The sequence below is a fragment of the Lutra lutra genome, chromosome 9 (genome assembly GCF_902655055.1).
Source record: "Lutra lutra chromosome 9, mLutLut1.2, whole genome shotgun sequence".
Classification (NCBI taxonomy): domain Eukaryota; kingdom Metazoa; phylum Chordata; class Mammalia; order Carnivora; family Mustelidae; genus Lutra; species Lutra lutra.
In genome coordinates, this window is record NC_062286.1 from 142,365,718 (window position 1) to 142,386,844 (window position 21,127).

A 21,127-nucleotide genomic window follows, 5' to 3' on the forward strand; every position below is an offset into this window, starting at 1 on the left:
GTGTCCCCCGGGGACATGAACCGATAAACAGGGAGAACGATTACTTCCCTTGGGTGCTTTGTTCGGAGGGAAGGGCCGCCACGATTTTATGAAACTGTCCACTGCCATGGAGGAGCCCCGTGCCCAGAGAGCTCTCTGGGGGCCGGGGGAGGGGCCGGGGGAGGAGCCCCTTGCCCAGACGGCTCTCTGAGGGGCCGGGGGAGGGGCCGGTGGCGTCAGCCGCTGTTGGTGGTGTGGGGACCCGGACACATCGGGGACTCGGGGGCTGATGTGGGGGCATCTGTGCCCAGAACGGCGGAGCCACGCCACACCTGTGGGAGCGGCCCCCGGTGTGCGGCCTGAAGCCCCGGGCGCTGTCCTTCAGTCCTTCGGCTGCCAAGTCACCCCACACTGGGTGCCTCCTCAAACGGGCTACCCGCTTGGGCCCCTGAGGGTCCAGCCTGGGCAGCATCTGTGGGCACAAGGCCCTGCCGCACATGCACCTGAGCAGCGCCGGGCCTCGTGCTAGGGGATGAGCAATGGGGATGGCCCAGGGGGGTGTCCTCCCCCAGGCTGACCCCCAGCGGCACCGCACTGATATAAGGGGCAGGCAGCCCCCTCCTCAAGGGGCTGTCAGGGCAGGGGAAGACATCAGCATGACAAGGTGTGTGCCACAGAAGGACGTGGCATCTCACGGCAGGACTCCAGGGGGCCTTCGGGAACCCCCCCTACTCAAGCAGACAAGAAGATCACACCCGGAGAGGATGACGGGGGTCAGCCCGGAACCCCGATCTGCAGAGGGCATCGGCCTCCAGACCCTCATGTCGGGCTGGCATCGGGCTTCCGGGAACCCCCAGGCCCATCCCCTGTCATCATAAAGCCCTTCTTCTCGTACTTAATGCCTCGTCTGTAGCCGTGCTGAGCAGGCAAAGGGTAGAAGCACCAGCTGTAAGGTCTTTAACGCTCACCCAAGCCAAACACTGAGCAGCTGGGGGACCCCGAGGAGGCTGGGGTTCGGGTTGGTGGGGAGAGGTGCCGCCAGCTGCAGGCACGGGCTCCCGACCCCGAAGATCAGCTCCTCTCCAAGCAGAAACACGCTGTTGTGTGCGTCATGAGCACGTGTGGGCGCCCAGCAGACAGAAGGGAGGGGTCCCGTCCGCACCGCAGTCTGAGCTATTAGCTTGTTCTGGCCCATCTCATCTCCATTTCTTGCTGAAAGAGGTTTTCAACTCCCAGACCTCACGACCACGCATCTCTATGTAAGTCGGATGCGTCCCGCTCAGTAATATGTTTGGCCTCCATACGTGCGTGCTGTCACAGCTGTCACACCCCTGACGAAAGCAGCCGTCCGCCCTTCGTATCCTCGGATGCGAGTCTGTTCCATGTCCTTTAACTTTTCTCAAAGTGTCTCTTTGCTGTGGTTCTTCAGATCCGGATCCGAATAGGGATCATGCAGTTGGTTGAGCACCTCTTGACTCTCTCATAATCTAGAACATTCCACCCAGTGTTGACCTGTCACAGACACAGGTCAGCTGGCCTACGGGAGGCCGCATGTGCCGGACTGTCCAATGCCTTCCGCCTGGTAAATCTTGTTCCTCGCTCTCCCACAGTTCCTGTAACCTGGGATTAGACCTTGAGGACAGGCCTTGTGCCTGGGGCTGGGTCGCATCCGGAAGCCCGTGGTGCCTGGTTGTCCCACTCTGGTCATCCAGGACCAGTGGGTTCAGGTGGTGACAGCCAGTTCCCATCATTCCAATCATTCCCATCACTGACTCTTCCCCCTTACGATCAGCCAGCGGTCCGAGTACGATGCTTCGTACCTGCAAACATGCCCTTTGCCGTCAGTCTCCATCCGGTTTTGTTCTCTGCTGGTGACCCTTGTGCGTGTAAATGTCTTCATTAGCGAGTACAGAATGGTGCTTTTAAAATTCTGTCCTTCCTTGGCTGGAATTGTGTGGCACACGCTTAGCAAGTGTGAGTCAGGTAAGCATTCTGAGACAGGTGGTCACCCCGGGATATCCAGGGGGGCCCTGGGCTCACGGCGTGTCTGGGAGAGGGAGGCAGGAGGTCAGGGTCCTGGGAGCCGTCGGGAAGAAGCACAGGTCACAGAGGGCCTCCGAGGGGCCAGGCCGCAGCTCTGCAGGGGGAGGCGGGCCCAAGAGCACGGGAGCCTCCCAGAGCCTCCAGGAGGACCCAGCCCTCCCCACACCCAACAGCCCCGGGATGCTGATTTTTTACCTCTGACCTCTAGAACTGCAAGATGACAAATTTGTGTTCCTCTAAGCCACAAAGTCAGAACAGGAAACTAATACAGATGCCTTTAATGGTCCATTCAGACCGGCAGCCGTCCGCGGTCTCTCTGCTTACGGCGACTGCTGTAACCATTCGCATCAAGCTGGGTGTCTTCACACAATACATGACCCTCTCACACTTCTGGAAGTCGGAGTCCAAAATCGGGCTGAAACCAGAGAACTGCAAGGCTGTGCCCCGCCCCCCGGGGCTCTGGTGTTTCCATTGCTGGCTTTTTCCAGGTTGGCGAGCCACGTCCTGACTCCGTGGCTGGTCCTCCGTCCTCAGAGCCAGAGCCGTCTTTGCCTCAGTCCCCACACTGCCTGCTGCCTTGCCGAAGGACCCCAGCCCCCCTTGTAAACACCCTCGGATGCTACGTCGGGCCACCTGGGTAATCCCGGGCCGGCTCCCAGTGCAATACCCCAAGCTTCATCAGTCCACAAAGTCCCTGTGCCACCGACAACGACACAGTCACAGAGTCCAGACCTTTGGACCTAGATGTCTTTGCAGGCCGTCTCTCCAGTGAGGACGGGTCCTTAGAAACCAGCATCCAGGCCCCAGAGGTGCTCGCTGCTCACTGTGGTTGGGCCCCGTCTCCTCGGGGGCAGAGCCGGGAAGCCGCATGGCCCAGCACGCACCCACCCTGACCGTCTCCGTCCCTTCCACCAATTCAGAGGGTCATTCATTTCAGATTTAACTCCAGAGGCTTTTACTTCCTTCTGATGATGTCATACTTGTGTTTCTTACACTGAAAATCTTACTTCCTAACCACATCATCACATGCGTTTATTTACTTTACCCTACATTATACATAAAAAGCTTTAAAAAGTTAACAAACCCCAAATCACTACCCTCAGGGAGAAGGCCAAGTGAGCCGAAGATTCCTTTGCATTGATTCTTAAAATAAATCACATCAGGACCTACCATCTAAGCACTGCGCCCTGGTCACCTAAAGCCGTTCTTTTCCTGGGAGTTACGGTAGACTGCAGACCCCTTCTAGCATTTGTCAGTCACGGTCCTGGAGCCCCAAAAGGGTGTAACCAGGAATCATGTTCCTGCAGGAGCCACGTGCAGAGGGAAGAGAACCCACAGAGCTGGTGAGGGAGAGCCCTGGGGCTGCTGTGCCAACTACCAAAAACTGGGGAGGTTAGAACAACAGAAGAGACTCCCCGCTGCACCCAGCAAGGGGCTCCTAGACAAACAGCCATGGGGCCTTGACCTTACCAGCCTGAAGGGAGCAGCACCTGCTGAGAGCTGGCACTGGGGAGGGGTGCCACCCCCTGGGGGCTGGAGCCCCAGGAGCCCAGCTATGGCCCTACCAGGACATGATGGGAAGGCACGATAGGGTCCTTTACCCCAAACTCTCCTCCCATTGGCAAGCCCCATGGGAAGCCAGAGACAAAGGAGGCTGGAGGTAGCTTCCCTTGGGACCAGCATCATGGGAGGAGGGGGCGCCGACCCAGTGACCCACGCACGGTTTTCCCCTCTGAGCCCACCCCGCCGGTACCCGCGCCCGCTCACCCCTGCGGGCCTCTCTCATTCCAGGCAGTCGACTACGAGCTGAACAGAGCCTTCATGCTGACTGTGATGGTGTCCAACCAGGCGCCCCTGGCCGGCGGGGTCCAGATGTCCTTCCAGTCCACGGCCGGGGTGACCATCTCCGTCATGGACATCAACGAGGCACCCTACTTCCCCTCGAACCACAAGCTGATCCGCCTGGAGGAAGGTGTGCCCACCGGCACCGTGCTGACCACGTTTTCGGCGGTGGACCCTGACCGGTTCATGCAGCAGGCTGTGCGGTGGGTCCGGCCTTGGGCTGCAGGAAGGGGCTCCCTCCCACCCTTGGGCTCCCTTGCTTCCCACGCAGAGGAGTCCCATCCTGCCCAGTGACACCTGCACCCCAGGAAGTGCCCGACCTGTGTCGTCCCTCCAGGCAGGGAGCCCCTGGAGCCCCCCGTCCTGGGGATGGCCCGAACCCCCGTACCACGGGATCCAGGCGGTCAAGGCGATGCCACCGGCACTCAGCCAGCCACAAGCACCGCGTGGTCGCCGCCCAAGAAGGTGGAAGACCTTCCAGCACCTGCAGCCGTCTCGCGAGTCAGGCTGGTTCTGACCTGGCTGGTCACCAGCTGTGACGCTGCAGGCCACCTACCCCTTCCGTCCCTCAGTCTCCCCGTCTGCAGAGAGGGGGCAAGGAGGGCATCTGCCTCCTGGGGTCCTTGTGAGGGTCGGGTGGGCAGGGAAACCTCCCCATGTCCAGGCGGGCGCCCCATAGCAGGTGGAGCTAGGGGCTTGGGACCACTGTCCCCCTCACCGCCTCACCTCCTCCCTCCTCAGATACTCCAAGCTGTCGGACCCAGCGAACTGGCTGCACATTAACACCACCAACGGTCAGATCACCACGGCCGCCGTCCTCGACCGCGAGTCCCTGTACATCAAAAACAACGTGTACGAGGCCACCTTCCTGGCGGCTGACAACGGTGCGCCTGGGTCCGGGGGGGCTACGGCCGGGGGCGTGCCCAAGCCTGGGCTCCATGGCCGGGAGACAGAGGGAGGCCCGCCCCCAGCCGGAGAAGCCGGAGGAGGGAAGCGGGGAGGCGGGCGCCACGCATGTGCCGCACGCAGAGCCCTGCCCTATCGTCCCTCAGCGCCCCCGCAGCCCCCTCTCCGCAGGCCTCCGAGCACAGCCGCTGTCTGACCACCAGGCTCATGTGCGGGTGCCAAGCCGTGCCCCTTCACTCATGCGTGACGCTCCCCATGGGAGCCAGGGTGGCAGAGGCAGTGTGACCTTTGTCCAGCCCTGTCTCGGCTGAACGAGACCCGAGCCGCTTCTCAGCTCCCCACCTGGTGAACGGAGGGCAGCCGACCACATCCACGTGTTGCCCGAGCAGCCCCGTCATGCTGACCACACACTGGGGGTGGGGGCTTCCCCTAAGCAGCCCCTGGGATGCCGCCCCCTGTGGATCTGACCACCCGTGACCCCTGCAGCCCTCTGTCAGAGCTGGGGGTGGGAGGGGACATGAGGGGCCCCAGAGACTGGGCAGGCACCGTGAGAAGCCACACACCAGCAGCACAAGCCCAGGGAGCTTGGAGAGTGTGACGGTGAGGCCCCCGAGCCAGAATGAGGAGCCCTGAGGAGCCTGGGGCTGCGGGGGTCACAGTGAGCCAAGCAGGGGTGAGGAGGTCTGGGCAGAGGTGGCAGTAGTGGGGCCCACATGGGGCAGGAAGAGGAGTTGTGAGCATTGGACCTTCCAAGGGATGTGGACAGCATCTCCACAAGTGGGTGCTAGGACTCCAGGCCCTGAGGCCACTCCTCCCTGGACCCAGGGCATCCAGAAGCTGGTGAGGCCCATAGCCCCAAATACCCAGCCAACTCTGCACAGGAGGGGAGAGGGAGTGAGGGAGAAGGTTCTAGAACCAGGGATAAGTCCCAGCATCACTTAGTGGTGGAAAGAGATCTGACTGCTCTGTGCCTCAGTTTCCTCCTCCGTTGAGTGGGGACAACCCTACCCCCTCCCCCAGAGCTATGACAATTAAGTGATCCAGTGTCCTCAAAAGTTTGGGGAGTGGGGCCTGGCCCAAGTCAGCACACTGCCCCTGCTCTCACTACTGCTGAGCTGCTCTGTGCCAGGCACAACCCATCAGTGGACAGACCCAACAAAAGTCCCTCCCTTGCAAGGCTGATGTCCCCAGGGTCTGTGTGTCAGCTAAAACTAGGTTCAGCCGTGTAACAGTGATAGAAATTTCAACACAATTGCAGCTTATTTTCTCCCACATAAAAGAAGACTGGAGACAGGCAGACCTGGGGGGCTAGGGTCAGGTTTAAGAAACCAGGCTCACTCTGGCCACGAGTTATGGCATGGCCCAAAATGGCTGCTGTTGCTCCAGTCATCACGACCACATTCTGGCAAATAGGAAGAAGAGCAAGGAAGGCAGGGACATGTTCCTGCATTTCTAAGAACGTCTACCCCCAGCTCACAAAGGCCAGAACTTAGCCATGAAGCCTCACTGCACCGCAAGGCTTGTTGAGAAATGTAGTCTAACAGCTGGGCGGTCATGATCCCAGATAAAATCTGGGGCTCTGCTTCTTCTATTAAGGACAAAAGGGGAAATGGATGTTGAGGGACAACTCGGCAGTCTCTTGCCCCAGTGAGATGAATAAGAAACAAGTCAACCAGATAATTTTAGGGAGTACGTTTTGGAAGAAAACAAAACAGGGTGTGGGAGGGAGGGGCTGGGCTTGTAGCTGTGCTCCTGGCTGTGAAGCGCTGACCGTGGGACCAGAAGGAACAAGCCAGGGGAAGAAGGGGCAGCAGGGGAGTCCCAGAGTTAGGAAGCGGCATGCGCAACAGTCCTGAGGTAGATCTCTGCGGTCTGCTGTGGCGGGTTCTAGGACAGCGCGCGGTGCGCCTCCGGCTCAGGAGTAAGAACAGCAAGAGCGCTGGCACAGGTTCGCGGCACAGCCAGTGAAAGCCAGGGCCTGGTGACCACCCGCCAGCCTCCCTCCTGCCTTCCCCGACCCGCGGGGTCTGCTAAAGCCCGGTCCTGAAGGCTGGCCAGGAGGTGCGCCGGCCCTGGCTGGAGGGAGCTGCTGGATTAGAGACTGATTTCAAATGAACCCATGGCCAAAGCAGCAGAAAGCACAGAGGACAGCGGAATGGGGTGCAGGCTACTGGGCTCCTGCACTCCCCCCGACGGTGCCCTGATTGAGGGCGTCTAGCTGCGGGTATCGGGCTTGGTGGGGTTGGGGGCTGTCCCTGGGCAGGGCACTGGGGCTGGGTCTTCACCCAATGGGGCTGGGTCTTCACACCCATTGTGTGCCTGAGGTCGTGAGGGAGCCGCTTCTTTAGGATCACGCCATGTCTGTCCCACAGGGATCCCCCCGGCCAGTGGCACGGGGACCCTCCAGATCTATCTCATCGACATCAACGACAATGCCCCAGAGCTGCTGCCCAAGGAGGCGCAGATCTGCGAGAAGCCCAGCCTGAATGCCATCAACATCACGGCGGCCGATGCTGACGTTGACCCCAACATCGGCCCCTATGTCTTCGAGCTGCCTTTTGTCCCAGCCACCGTGAGGAAGAACTGGACCATCACCCGCTTAAACGGTGAGCCTGCCTCACGCTCCAGGAGAACTGGACACGCCTGGGGTGCCGCACCTCAAGGGGGCCCATGGAAGAGTGAGCTGTGGAGACAGGGCCCTTTTCCCCCATGGGGTCCCATGAGGCTGGGGCCCCTGGCCATGTGCCAGTCCATCCCTGGAGGGTGCTATGAAGGCAGCCTGGCCCCACTGTCAGAACGAACACAGCCATCAACACCTACAACCCCAAGCCACTCCTGTCTCTGACTGCTTCCTGCACTGGCCACTGACTGATGGGACACCAACCGATGTCTTTCCTCAGGGTACTTCCCTAGATGCGGCCTTTTTGTATAAAAGGGCATCCAACCCTGAAGTTTTCTAGCACTGTGAGGTTGCATCTAGAAAGGTCACGCCAATTTCTAGTTTCTCTGGGAATACAAGAGAGCACCTTGCCTATTTTTCTTTGGGAAGGTTTTTTTCTAATTGATTTAGTAGAACTCTTTATATATTAAGGAAATGATTTCTTCATCCAACAAGTTGCAGTTGCTCTTTCCTTGAATTGCCAATGTCTTTTCACTTTGTGGAGTGCTCTAACGTGAGTGTGCATGTATGCACGTGTGTGTGCGTGAACCAAAGAGGTATAGATTGTCATGCTATCAGACTCCGTCTCTCCCTTCGGATGTCTTGCTGTAACGGAGTGCTAGTTGTAGACTGAACAAAGCCTGTCCTTTCACTCTGGGCCAGGTGACTATGCCCAGCTGAGCTTGCGCGTCCTATACCTGGAGGCTGGCGTGTACGATGTCCCCATCATCGTTACTGACTCCGGAAACCCCCCGCTGTCCAACACGTCCATCATCAAGGTCAAGGTGTGCCCGTGCGACGAGAACGGGGACTGCACCACCATCGGCGCAGTGGCTGCGGCCGGTCTGGGCACCAGTGCCATCGTGGCCATCCTCATCTGCATTGTCATCCTGCTCAGTGAGTACGGCCCAGACACAGGTATGCACCCCCGCCCCCCACGCGCATGCGCACCCTGCTCACCGTGTGGCCCTGCCCCCACAGCCATGGTCCTGCTGTTCGTGGTGTGGATGAAACGCAGGGAGAAGGAGCGCCACACCAAGCAGCTGCTCATCGACCCCGAGGACGATGTCCGCGACAACATCCTCAAGTACGACGAGGAAGGGGGCGGCGAGGAGGACCAGGTGAGGCCCCTGCAACTGCTCCTGCCACGCCGGCCCCGGGGGGCCTCTCTCCCCCGCGCTCTCTCCCCCCCCACCCCGCCCCGGACCTCAGCCCCAGCGGGGGCTGCTGGGTGATCTGGCAGCCACGCACGGGGCGCCGGAGGGGGAATCCAGGGGGCTGCCTGGCTGGACGCCAGGTCTGCGCTGGCCGTCAGGGGACTCAGGGCAGCTCCTGACCCTGCTAAGGCTCCGTGCCCCCTGAATACAGAGGGGCGGGCGCTCCCAGGAACACACGCACCACGGGAGCTGGGGTGTGCCAGGGCGCATCAGACTGGCGAGGGCGGCGGGACACAGACCCCACACGGGCCTCGCGGCCGGGCTGACGGGGGCGAGTCAGGGTAGGGCGGACCAGGTGACGGGCCAGGACGCCGGGCATGCTGGGTGCCCGATCACAACAGGACAGCCCTGCCCCCCTCCTCACCCGCCGCCCCCAGGACTATGACCTCAGCCAACTGCAGCAGCCGGAGACCATGGAGCACGTGCTGAGCAAGGCGCCCGGCGTGCGGCGTGTGGATGAGCGGCCCGTGGGTGCAGAGCCCCAGTACCCCGTCAGGCCCGTGGTGCCCCACCCCGGGGACATTGGGGACTTCATCAACGAGGTGGGTGCTCCGGCGCGGGGGCGGGGTGGGGGGAGCTGCGCAGCCCCCCCCCCCGCAGAGAATGAGGTCCCGTGGCCGCATCGCGCGGGGACAGCCGGGCAGAGATGAGGAGGCCCCTCCAGGCCTGGGCTGGGGACCGAGGCGGTGCGGCCACGCCCCTCCCCCCTTACCCCCGCCGAGCCAGCGGTGCGGCCACGCCCCCGAGACCCAGGTCCCCACTGCCTGCTCTGTAACGCCGAGCGCGTCTTGAAGAGGGTTGGGGCGCGCCCCCACTACCTGCGAAGCTGACTTGAAGGGGACTGACATGAGCAGGTGGAGCCCCGGGGCCGGTGGAGACGCTGGTCCGGGCCGCAGGTCAGAGCTCCACGAGAGCACAGGAGCTGAACGGCTGACACAGCGCCTCCCCCGGGCCGGACTGAAGTCGAAGCCCGGACGCACGCCTCCTCGGTCGCGAATCCAAGGCAGTTTTCAATACGGCTTCGAGAAAAGCCAGCCCTGCCCACCGCGGGCGGCGAGGGCGCCCCTTCCCAGGGCGGGCTGGGCGTCGACGCGCGTCCTGCTGCGAGGGACGGCCGCGGGCACCCCGGCCAGCGGGCAGGAACACGCGCCCCCCAGGGCTCACGGGGACCCTCCTGGGGCAGAGCAGGCAGGGGCGCAGAGGGAGGGAGGGAGGACCAGGCCACACGGGGGTGGGAGCGAGAGAGGCCTCCAGCAAGACCTGCAGCGCCCCCCAGTTTTGTTCATGCGGGTAGTGAACGCTGGAGGTTTCTGGCTTCTGCCCACCTCAGGCTCATGTTCTGTGCTGCAGCGACAGGGACTCTGCCCCCTTAGGAGGGGCTGCTCCTGGCCCCGCCACCCCTCAGCCCTCGCGCCTCACGATACTGGCCTGGCGGTGCCAGCTTCTGTGTTAGGTGCCTTCAATAGGCGGCCCTTTCCACAGACCCCATCCCTCCGCGGCTCTCCCAGAGGCCCCTCAGTTAAACACGGGAGCATTTACTGACCACCTACTGTATGCAAGGCCCAATAACGTCACCTTCCTGGCCTGCTTCCCCAACTCTGCTCCTGGGCACCCCTCCAAGCCGCATTCCGTCAGGCCCTGGGCCAAGAAAGCACGTTCTCCACCCTAACGCTGTGTCTTTGTGACCCCAGGGACTCCGAGCCGCGGACAATGACCCCACAGCACCCCCCTACGACTCCCTACTGGTCTTCGACTATGAAGGGAGCGGCTCTACGGCGGGCTCCGTCAGCTCCCTGAACTCGTCTAGCTCCGGGGACCAAGACTACGATTACCTGAACGAGTGGGGGCCCAGGTTCAAGAAGCTGGCAGACATGTACGGCGGCGGCGAGGACGACTGACGCCCGCGGAGCGGCCCGCGGGGGGTGCCGGGCTTCCCAACTCCCCGCGGACGTGTCATTTAGTGGTGTGTTAGGGGGTCCCTCCCCGCCCCAGCCCCCCCAACAGTGAGCTGTCTGGCATGAACACGTCTCGCCCCGCGGCGCGCCACCCACCACAGTAGCTGACTGGCACCGAAGGACAGCGAGAGGCACTCTGTCTTAACTTGAATTTCTTAGAACAGAAGCACTGTTTTTAAAAAAAAAAAAAAAATGAAAGTGCCTTTTGGTACATGTATCAGATTCCCTCAAACTCAGGAGTGACGAAAAGCGAGCAGACAGACCACGTACGTCCCCCCAACCCCAGTCCGGAGCGCCCCCAGCCCCAGCTAGTCCCAGCTCTGAAGACACCAATTAAGGAATCGGGGAGAACATGCTTTTTTTTTTTTTTTTTTACTTTTATTAAGAAAGAAAGTGGGTGATTTGCTTAACTAAATTTACAAAGGAAACGGGGTTCAAATCCCAGTAGGCCTTCTGAGTCCGCGAGCTCACTGTACACAGTTGGGGTCTCCTGGGCCCGCGGCCCCAAGGCTGGAGGGAGGCCAGAGGCCCAGCTGCAGGAGGCCCCCTGGGGGCGAGCCCAGTCGGTCTACTAAGGGCAGCACAGTGCGCACGTGGCTTTCACCAAGTTTTTGGCTGCCCCCCGAATCCTGACGTGCAGGTAGCTGGGGTGGGAGGGGCGGTGCCCAGGGGCTTTCCTGATGTTCACTGTCTCTGCCCTTGGCTGTCCCCGGGGCCCCCCGGTCAACCATTAGGCCTCCCCTGGAGACAGATGTCACCCCAGATGCCAAACTGGTCCTGTTGCCTTTGGTCCAGAAGAGTACGGTGTCCCAAGAAGCCACAGCCCAAACCAGCCAGCATCCTCAAACACCCTGACGTGAGCCCCCCAACTCCTCAAGGTCAGACTCCTAGAGGCCCCCGTCAAAGGCCCAGTGGCCCCGAGGGCTGTGCGGATGGCAGGGAACGCTGGGAACACGCACCCCCGTCTCCGGCCACTGGCAGCCTCTCTCCCGGGCCCTGCCCCCTGGACCGAAGTCTCTGATGCTCGTGAGCAGACATGGACAGCCAAGATCTGCTCCGGGCGGCCAAACCGCTTGTCGCTGCTGTGCCATCTGTCCCTCAGGTGCGTCCGGACCGCACCCACCTGAAACAACTGTCTCTCCTCGAGACCCAGGTCAGCACCGAGCAGCTGCTCGGACCCTCGGAACAGAGCTGCCCTTTGCACGGGGGTCTGACACGCAGGACGGTGAACAGCGCCCACTGTGTCCCAGGGACCCGCCGGGGAGACCCTGCTGTGTGGGACCACTCTGGCCTGTTCACAGGCTCCCCAAGAAGGGGGAGGAGGGGTATTCTGGGCAGGACTTGGCATTGGAGTGCCCTTGGGGAAGCGGCTTGGAGCCCCATCCCAGAGCCCTGCATCAGGAAAAGCCCTGAAAGCCTGGAGAGGTGGGAAGGGCCGGGCTCAGCTGGCTCCTCATGCTCTCGGCCTGGGGGGTCTTTGATGCAGTCCTCACCCTAGGGCCTGTCCCCGTGGCTAGGGTCACCCTGTTTTCCAAACAGCTTTGGCCCGAGAGGCGTACATGAGGGTAGGTGCGTGTGTGTAGTAGGCGTGGCTGTGTCCCCACTGGGAGTCAGGGCTCCTCCCCAGACCAAACTCCTCACTGACTCTACGGTTCTTCCAGAGCTGAGCCAGGCCTGTGGCCTCAGGGCGGGCCTGTAGTGGGCTCTGTCCCTGACCCCATCTAGATTGCCAGGCCGGAGGGACGAAAGAGGTCACCACGTCACATGCTGGATGCCCCTCCTTGTAGACCACCATCTGCGCATCAGGGGATGGGTGGCCCACTGAGGGGAAGGGGCTGGGACCCCTGTCCAAAGTCGTGTTGTGCAGGTGCCTCAGGGCCAGGCAAGGACAGCCATCCCCGCATCTGGGGGCCGCCATTCCAGGGACTGCTGGTAGGGTCAGGGCTGGTGGGGCGTGAGCTGGAGTCTTCTGTTTCGTGTTCGGAAACTCCACCTTCCTGTTGAACTTCCAAGTGTGACCATGGTCTGGGAGCGGAGGCAGCTGCGGACTCTGAATTTTCGAGGCCCCCCGGGTCCCCAGGGCACTGGGCCTGAGAGGACAGAGGTGCCAGGCCCGCCCTAGGACCTGGCCTGCTGCACACCCATCCTGCAGAACCCCATGCAGGTGCCCGTCTCCCCTGCCGCCCTCTGGCTCCTCACCCCGCAACCCTGCCCCACACCACCGCCAGGCCCCTGGTGCATTTTGCCTAAATCATGCAGGCTGAGGCTGGGGGGACACTGATGGGGGACTTCTCATGCCCGTCCCTGCTTCCAGACAGCTAGATGGCTGCCCCTCTCGTTCGCCCCAGCAGTCCCTGGGGGCCAGAGAAAGATGGGGCTCCCACGCCCTCCCACACCCACCTCGGAAACCCGTTCTGAGGTGAAGTTAGCATTAGCTAGATGCACAGGCGGTGTCAAACGCCTCTCTCATGTAGCTTGTAGACACATGTCCCCGTGAGCGGGGACCTCGCTGGCAAAGTGCTGGGGGCACAGCTTAGTTTCTATAGGGAGTTTCGTTCTGTGAACAGGAGAAACCCCACGCCGTGGGGCGGGGCAGCACGGACGCGGCCTTGTGGTCCCCAGCCGAGGACCCCCGTGTCGGTCTGGGCCTCACACCCCGCTCCTTGTCTTTCCCGTGTCTCAGCAGATCCAAGGGCTGGGCCCCCCGCCACCGAAGGGTCAGGGTAACGGCCACACGTCAGGTCCTCGACATGCCTTGGTTTCCCTGGGGTGAGCACCGGCCCACACACCTGGTCCTCTGAGAGGGCAGCTCTGTTCTCTCCAAGGGGGAAGGTTAGCGGAGTCTCAACTGTTGTTGAGGCTACAAATAGCACCAAAAACCCCAACACGGCCTCCCGGCACAGAGCATCCTGCAAAGTCACTCGCACAGCGTGGGGCACAAAAGACAGGTCCTGCTCGGGCGACACGTCCCCCGGGGGGCCACCTCTGTGTATAATTGGAACGCGTTTCTTTTCCTTTCCTCTCCTTTTTCCATTCTGATTTTTTTTTTTTTTGCATGTTTCTTTTTGAAAATGGACAAACTGTGTAACAGCCCCCGCATGACTGTGGTTGTTTTGGGGAAAGGTCCTGGAGTCCGACGCATTCAGGCTGCAACTCTGAGCATTGTGCAGTCAGGCTGCAACTCAGCATTGTGCAGTTAGGCAAACGTCCCGACTTTTTTTGTAACCGTCAACAGCACAACTATTTTGTATCGTCGTTTGTATCATTTTGTACCAAAAAAAAAAAAAAAAAAGGAAAAAAAGGGAAGCGCGTCGATGTTTCCTCCGTGAGTTTTTCGTACCAGGCGGTCTTGGTTCCAAAGTGAGTAGCAGCTTTGCCAAGTTGTGTGCCGGCGCGGAGCTGGGCCCTGGCGCACTGCTCCCCAGAAGTCAATAAAGTCCCCCTTTTAAAGAGTCAGCCTTGCCCTGGCTTGTGTGTCTCCGTGCACCCACGAAGCCCCCGGGGCTCATGGACAGCAGGTGGGTGCCCGGGGGGGCGTGATGTCGAGAGTGGGGCCTGTCGGTCTGCCCGGCCTCTCTGGAGCCCCTGCTTTGTCCCAGATGCCATTCTGGGCTCTGGGAGCACAGCCATGAGCCCTAGCAGGGCAGCCTCTGGCGTGTGGGAGGCGCAGGGAACAGAGCGACGAAGGCCGGCGTGCTGCGGGTGTAAACGGTTCAAAGTCCTTAGAAGTCCGTGGCTGCCGTCTGGCCCAGCTGCGACGTGGCACGGTCAAGCCCAAGCGAGCCGCAAGTCAGGTGCTCCCTGCACCCCAGGCCCTGGCGAAGCTGGGTCTTCCAACTGCCCCTCCCCATGGACGACCCCGGCCTTCTATTAGGAGCACATTTGCATCCACAATAAGGTGCATAACAAAAAGTCACTCACACGGTTAATTATGGGTGCAGTTGATAATTACAGGCACAATTAGCCACTTGCTAATTTTGAGAGTGCCGAGCAGCTAATTACATGCATAATTAGGCAACTGCTTCAGGGCTGAGACAGGCAGTGGGGGGCGGGAGGGCACGAACTCCTATCGTCAGACCCCCAGAGGAGGCTCTGCAGAAGGACACCCTCCTACCCCCAGATCCTGGTCATCCCACAGGCACAGTGTAACCACAACGGCCAGCTGGGCCCTCAGGGAGGCCAGGAGGCGCCTTCCCTGGAGACCCTGAGGCCTTCTCGAGGGTCACTTCACCGGACGGAGGCTGCTGTCCCTGTCCCTGCCCCAGGAGGGGCATTCAGACCCGTCAGGGCACAGGGGTACAGGGGCACAGCCCCCCGTGGCCTTGACTCCACCCGGAGGTGACAGCCCACCCTCAGGGCCCAGAAGGCTGGGACCTGCTGACCAGGGCACCCTGGGACTGGCCCAGGGGACAGAGGGAGCTGCCCAGATGCACATGAGACCCCAGGACACCTCACGATGCCACGGCCACATGGTCCGTTCAGCCATCAATCCAAAGCCCACCTTCACGGCAATAGGTCAAGGCCAGCCTTGCCAGGGAGAGGACAGCAGCCCCAAGAAGGACCCCTTGATCAGATTAGGAAGAGCCGGGGTTTGAGGACAGACAGAGAGCAGGAGCAGAAGGAAGATGAAGCAGTGTTCGGGGGAGGGTGGGGGTTGGGGGGCTGTCCCAGCCCTGCCCTGGGCGTGGGGAGATGTCCACTTGGCTCTGGCTGTCTTGCCGGCCATGCCTGTGGACACCCCCACAGAGACCCATGGGACCATAGCCAGACAGTCTAGAGCTTCAGACGAGGCCAGTGAGCCCAATTTGGGCCCAATCAGGGCATGGCTAGGAGTGGACACTGTTGGAGGGTGTTTGAAGGAGAAGGGTGAGCACATGAGAGGCAGGACCCAGCAAGAAACTTCCACGTTTCGGATCACGGTGCCACAAGCCACGGCCCCTCTTCCAGCGACCGTACTGTGGACGGATGGGCAGGGTCACCCTCGCCTCAGTCCCGGAAGGGCCACATGGAGAGAAGCAGACTCCTACTCAGAACGTAATTCGAGCAGATAGGCACAGACTGCACACTGCCTCGCGGGAGCCCAGAGCTCGGGTCCCCTCCTCCTCTCCCGTCTCACTCCAGACCCTGAGTGCCCTGAGAAAAGGGCATGTCCCTGGGGGCCGCTGTGCACCGGAGAGCACAAGGCCAGGCTGGGGCAAGGGCGAGGGTGGGAGAGGCGGGTCCCTGGAAACAGTACCTTAGCAGAGACACTGCAGGGGCCGGGGTGGCAGGAGGGGACCAGCTGATTGCAAATCTGCCCCACGAGGGATGCCTTGATGCGGCGTCCCATGGTGAGATGCTCAGGACGCACTGTGACCCCAAGTGCCCGGAGGACGACAGCGTCTGACTTTCTGAGACCACCTGGTCTTTCTCCCATTCAGAGCATGCTGAGCCCTGAGCCCTGAGCCCATGGCCTGCAGTGCCCCCACGACAGCCCTGAGGGCATGAAGGGGAGCCTGCTCTCACCTGCAACTGAGCCTCGGTCAGCTGCCCTCTCAGGACCCTCCCTGTGAGTGAGTAGGGGTGCTGGCTGGGGGACCTGGGTCCGACCCCACAGCATCCAGCTTCCAGGGCCCCTCTCCACCCACAGCCCAGTGGCACCTCAGACCCAAGACTGGTGCTTGGGCACAGGCAACCGTCACTCAAGCCCTCCAGTCTGTGGCTCCCAGGAGCCTCACAGGAGAGGGAAGGGTCCTCAGTCACTGGGTCCACAGGCGGGGGGGTGGGGGGAGCCAGCCCCCTCCACAAGTGGAACCCAGGCCAGAGGCTCCCACAGAGGACCCATCCCACAGTGTCCACGCCCTGCACCTGCTGCCCTGTCCAGTGGACTCCCAGGGCCTGGGTGGCAGTGACCGTGTCCTGACTCAAGCCCTCAGGGGTCTTATCGGAATGAGGCAGCACTTTGGGGACTGAGACCACGTAAGCATTAAGTCATCAGGACAGCATTAGACCCCACCAAAAATTGGTCCTCAGGCTTGACGGGGAGCCCGGGGCCCCAGACACCCACCATAGGGCAGAGGGAGTGGTCTGTGACCACGTGGCTGGGGCTATTGAAGAGGACTGGGTCACGAGCTTCTCCCTCCACCATCCCAACATCACGCTCCATCACACGCCCCCAAACACCCACCAACGCACCCCTCCACGGCCCCAGGCGCTCACCTGGAGATGTGCGGTCCCCACGCTACGCTGTCCCCACACTGCGCTGTCCACGGTCCATGGTGACGCCCCAGCTGTCCAGTGGGCTTCAGGAAATGCCCGCAGGCAGTTCTGTTTAGGATGAATGGTCTCCCTGAAAACTTACCTCAGAGACCACAGTGAGCACAGGGAAGGGGGAGGTCTGGCCCCGCTGAGCATCAGCTGCGGGGACCCTGCGGAGCCTGGCAGTGGACTCCCGGGGGCTGCACCTGCACAACCTCCCAGAAGGCCCGTGTGGTCCTGAATCTTCAAACTTCCCTGTGGGAAAAGCTTTCCCGTTTCTCCGGAGCCTTCCCAGGCTCTCCTCATGGTCTGTGTTTGCTGCTTTAGACCAACTTAGTGATTTAATGTCCACGTGCTGTAGCTCTAGCCTTCCCGTGGTCTGTCTCCCCATCTCGGCAGGGCAGTGACCTCCCTGGCTGTCTGTGTGGTGCTCCGAGCACCTGTCAGCGTGTGGCTGGGGGGAGCCCCAGTCCCAGTCGAGAAGCCCCACTAACCAGGCCCCTGACCTCCCTCAGGGTGGCAGCAGGAATGCGGCCAGAGCCTGGCTAGTTAAGACCCAGGGTGTAGTCCACTCTGCCCCTCTCGAAGCTCGTGACCTTGGCCAAGTCCCCTAAAGGTTTCCGGGCCAACACCAGCTGGCTGTGAGCAGGTGGGAAGACAAAGTGAGATGAGGCAGAGGCCAAGTGCCCTTGGGGACAGTCCAGGGAGTAGGTGGCCGCTGGGGGACCTAGCTGCCCGGCCAACCCTCCAGGCCATGAGCTGCTGTCCCCAAGCAAGCTGTGCATGGGCGTGAGGTGTGTGTGCGCAGAGCGCGCACCCTCCACCCTCCAACCCAGCAGCCAGTGGGCAGGTCGCTCCTGGGGCCATGGGCGGCAGCTGCGAAGGGGCCGGTCTCCTTAGCTGAGACCACCGGGAAGGAGGCGTCATCCCTGCTCTCCAGATGCAGAAACTGGGGCTGATGGGGGCGTCCGTCCCGGCGTTTCCAGGAAACCCACGTCAGCGGGCTGGGAGAGTAATGGCATTTGTCAGCTCAGTAGAGTGAAGACTGGCATTGACTTCGAGCCCAGCTGGCTCCACACCCCCCCAAGCCATCCCTCCCTGTTCGTATGGCCACCAAGGCACCCACAGTGGCCGCCAGACCTGCGTCCCACAGAGAGTGAGGGGCCTGGTGTCCCCCGCCAGCCGCCAGCCCTCTCCTGCGCCAGCCACAGAGCCGCTCATGTGGCCACCAGTCCAGGTGGACCCCTTCACAGGTCCACCTGGAGGGGCAGGGCGTCCCCCCAAGGAAGGGCTCTGGCAGGGGGTGGCCACGCCGGGAGGCGTGAGCTCCCTTCTCCTGGGGCCGGAGCGAGACTGTGCCTGCCACCACCTGGCCTTCTCCTCTGGGATGGCTGTCATGGAAACTAAGAGGCCGCTGGTCAGGAGCAGCCCCGGAGGTGGGGGCAGAGGTGCTGGCAGAGGGCACAGGTCAGTGGAGCCTGCTGGGAAGGCCCGGTGGGACAGTCACAGACCGGTAGGGATCTTTCTTGGCACCGTTCCCTCTGCCATCCTGGCAGCCTGTGCTCTGACCAGCCACACAAAGTCCTGTCCTTCGGTGGCCTGAGAGTCCGTGTGGCTGAGGTCATTGCGAGGGAGGGGCTCTGTCAGGCAGGAAGCCGAGGACAGGAGTGCCAGCTGGGACGAGGCATTCTGGACAGGGCTGAGGACCCCCGAGCCACCCTCGGAGCACCGGACAGCCGGGTCGGCCCAGCTGCAGTCATGGTCCGACTGCATGGCTTGTCTTGAGCCCTGAGCTGACTACAGCCCTGGGGTTCCGTGGCTATAACGAAGGGCCACTCACTGGGTCGCTTACATCAGACTTATTTTCTCACAGAGCTGGAGGCCAGAAGTCCGAGGCTGGTATCGCCAGGCCAAAACCCCGCTGTGGGCAGGGCCAGACCCCCCCCGCAGACGCTGGGGAGGGTCCTTCTCGCCCCTTCCAGCTCCTGCTGGCCCGGGGTCTTGGACTCGTGGCCACATCACTCCACTTTTGCTCCCATCCTCACACGGCTTCTCCGTCTGACCCCCTCGTACAAGGACACGTCACTGGACTGGCCACCCAGGTAAGCCAGGATAGTCTCATCTCACCTTGCTGACCTCTACAGAGACCCTTTATCCAAATAAGTTCACACTGACAGGCTCCAAGGGTTGGCACCTGGACTTTTGGGGGCCATTTCCAGCCAACCGCCACGGTCTACACTGAAAAGCCAAGAAATTAAATCCCTCGCCACCTCTCCAGCACCATCAAAAAGAAAGTCTGAGTTTAGGGCTCCCTCGGGAAACTGCAGGCCTCTGGGCCAGCAATCAGGGCTGTGAGGTGCCTGGAGCTGCAGAGCGGGACCCATGAGGGGAGGGGTGGTGACCCCACAGGAAGCCGATGGGTCTCTGTGCCCCAGCAGCCACGTGTCCCCACAGACGCAGACACGGCAGGCCCAAGCTTGCCTGGAGGTGGGCAGGGTGCCGAGTCTTAGCCCATGTGAGCCACTGGTAGCAGCAAGAGGGTCCCTGGTGACCCCGGAGCCCAGCAGCCCCAAGGGAGGGACAGGTCCCCGGGGCCTGAGGACTGGCCAGACACCCTTCTCAGCCGAGGCAGCTGCGGCCTCTCCACACAGGAGGACCGTGGCTCCTGCTTCCCTGCCCCGGGGGCAGGGGGAGCCTTTACGGGATTCTGGGGTCCGTCCTTCACACCTTCTGCCTGGAGGTAGGTTGGAGGTGTCCGAAGAGCTCCGTCAACACGGCTGCACACTCGCGCGCCGTGACAATGTGCCGGTTGCTGTCCACAGTGTCCACAGTGTCCACAGTGTCCCTGGTGTAGGGACCCACCCCCACTCCACCGCAGCCTACCCAGGCCAGGCTCACAGGCCGCCCCGCTGCACACCAGCTCAGGGGACTGGCTGGCTCTGGGCTCCAAACCCAAGGCACCTGCCCGGTTCCCACCCTTCAGGAGGTGCAGACCGACCCCACGCCCACAGCAGGGGGACTGGATCAGGGTTGGCAAGGATGAGACGCAGTGGGGGAGCGTGAGGCATGCCATCGGCCAAGGACGTGAGCAATGCACCTGAGCCCTGCCATCACCCCTGGTGCCCCCACTGGCACACAGCCCCCCGCCCCTACCCACCCCTGACCCCCGAGTCCTAAAGACCCTGCACCAGCCCACCAGCCCGCCAGAACAGGGACCTGCACCCGGGCCCCTGGGCTGTGCAACGCCCACAGTGAATCCGCCTCTCTGATCACCCTAGGAGGGACCTGGCCCCGGGAGCAGCAGTCAGGGCTCTCCAGTTCCCCTAGAAGCCACCGTGGGGTTTGGGGGTGTGGGGGTAATGCTGCTACTGTCCCCGTGTCAGACCTGGGGTAAGAGAGGGTAGGAGGTCATCTTTGTCCAGAGGACGACAGGTGCTTTCCATTTTATTCTCAGTCACTCATTTTTGCATCTTGGCGGTATTTCTGATTTTCGGCAACAGCACAAGATTACCGCATCCCACATGCTGAGTCCTAACACTCGTGCGCACCCGTGAAACCGTCCGGGGTCACCCCGTGTCTCCTCGGCAGGCCCCCAGGCCCCAGGCAACCCCTGCTGGCTTCCAGGCTGCAGGGACACTGCGCTTCCGAACCCCCCACCCCGCCCCCACCCCCGCCCTGGCCCCGTCAGGGCGCCGCTGTCTGCGGTCTTCTCGCACTCACGCAAGGACTCAGCAGGTGCCCCTGGCTGTATGAGGTGCAGACCCAGGTAGCCGCTCGCCCGCCCTCAGGCAGCTGTAGGGCTTCTCCAGCTCCTCACCGTCCCACACAAAGCTGCTGCGAACATGGCCGTCCACATCTTGGCGGGGACGAATCTTCCACTTCTTGGGGACAAGCGTCCAGGAGTGCGTGGATGGGCAAGGCAGTGGACAGGCTGGCGCATGCCACACTTTTCCAAAAAAAAGGCCCGGGCTGCGCGACCTCCAGCCTGGGGCTCCGGGTGCACCCCAACTAGCGGAGCGTGCTGGCGTCTTACTGTGGCTCCTGAGTTCCAAATTAGCACAGGAAACTTGTTCCCACCGTCTTCTCCCGACGCGCCCAGAGGAGACTGCCCGTGCCGTCTGAGTGCGCCCGCACCGTCCGAGTGCGCCCTGCCATGGGCTCGCCCGCCCGCCCCCTCCCCCCAGGACACTTCTCCCAGCCGGAGCCCTGTCTGGCCTCCTCCGGGAACTGTGCCTTGGCCACACCTGCCAGCCCCCGGAAAGGCGCCCTGCATGTGCAAGTGCTCGTTG

The 21,127-nt window shown here is 61.9% G+C and overlaps 1 protein-coding gene across 1 annotated transcript in view; it reads left to right on the forward strand.

Annotated features, from left to right (window-relative positions):
* CDH4 (cadherin 4) overlaps positions 1–13,771 on the forward strand; it is a 511,528-nt gene extending 497,757 nt beyond the window's left edge. The window contains exons 10-16 of the mRNA XM_047746454.1: positions 3,814–4,067; positions 4,606–4,748; positions 7,143–7,376; positions 8,093–8,326; positions 8,411–8,550; positions 9,024–9,188; positions 10,338–13,771. Coding sequence (XP_047602410.1) covers positions 3,814–4,067; positions 4,606–4,748; positions 7,143–7,376; positions 8,093–8,326; positions 8,411–8,550; positions 9,024–9,188; positions 10,338–10,544 — 1,377 coding nt within the window. The 3' untranslated portion in view covers positions 10,545–13,771. The remainder of the gene's footprint in view (positions 1–3,813; positions 4,068–4,605; positions 4,749–7,142; positions 7,377–8,092; positions 8,327–8,410; positions 8,551–9,023; positions 9,189–10,337) is intronic.
* The last annotated feature ends 7,356 nt before the right edge of the window (positions 13,772–21,127 follow it).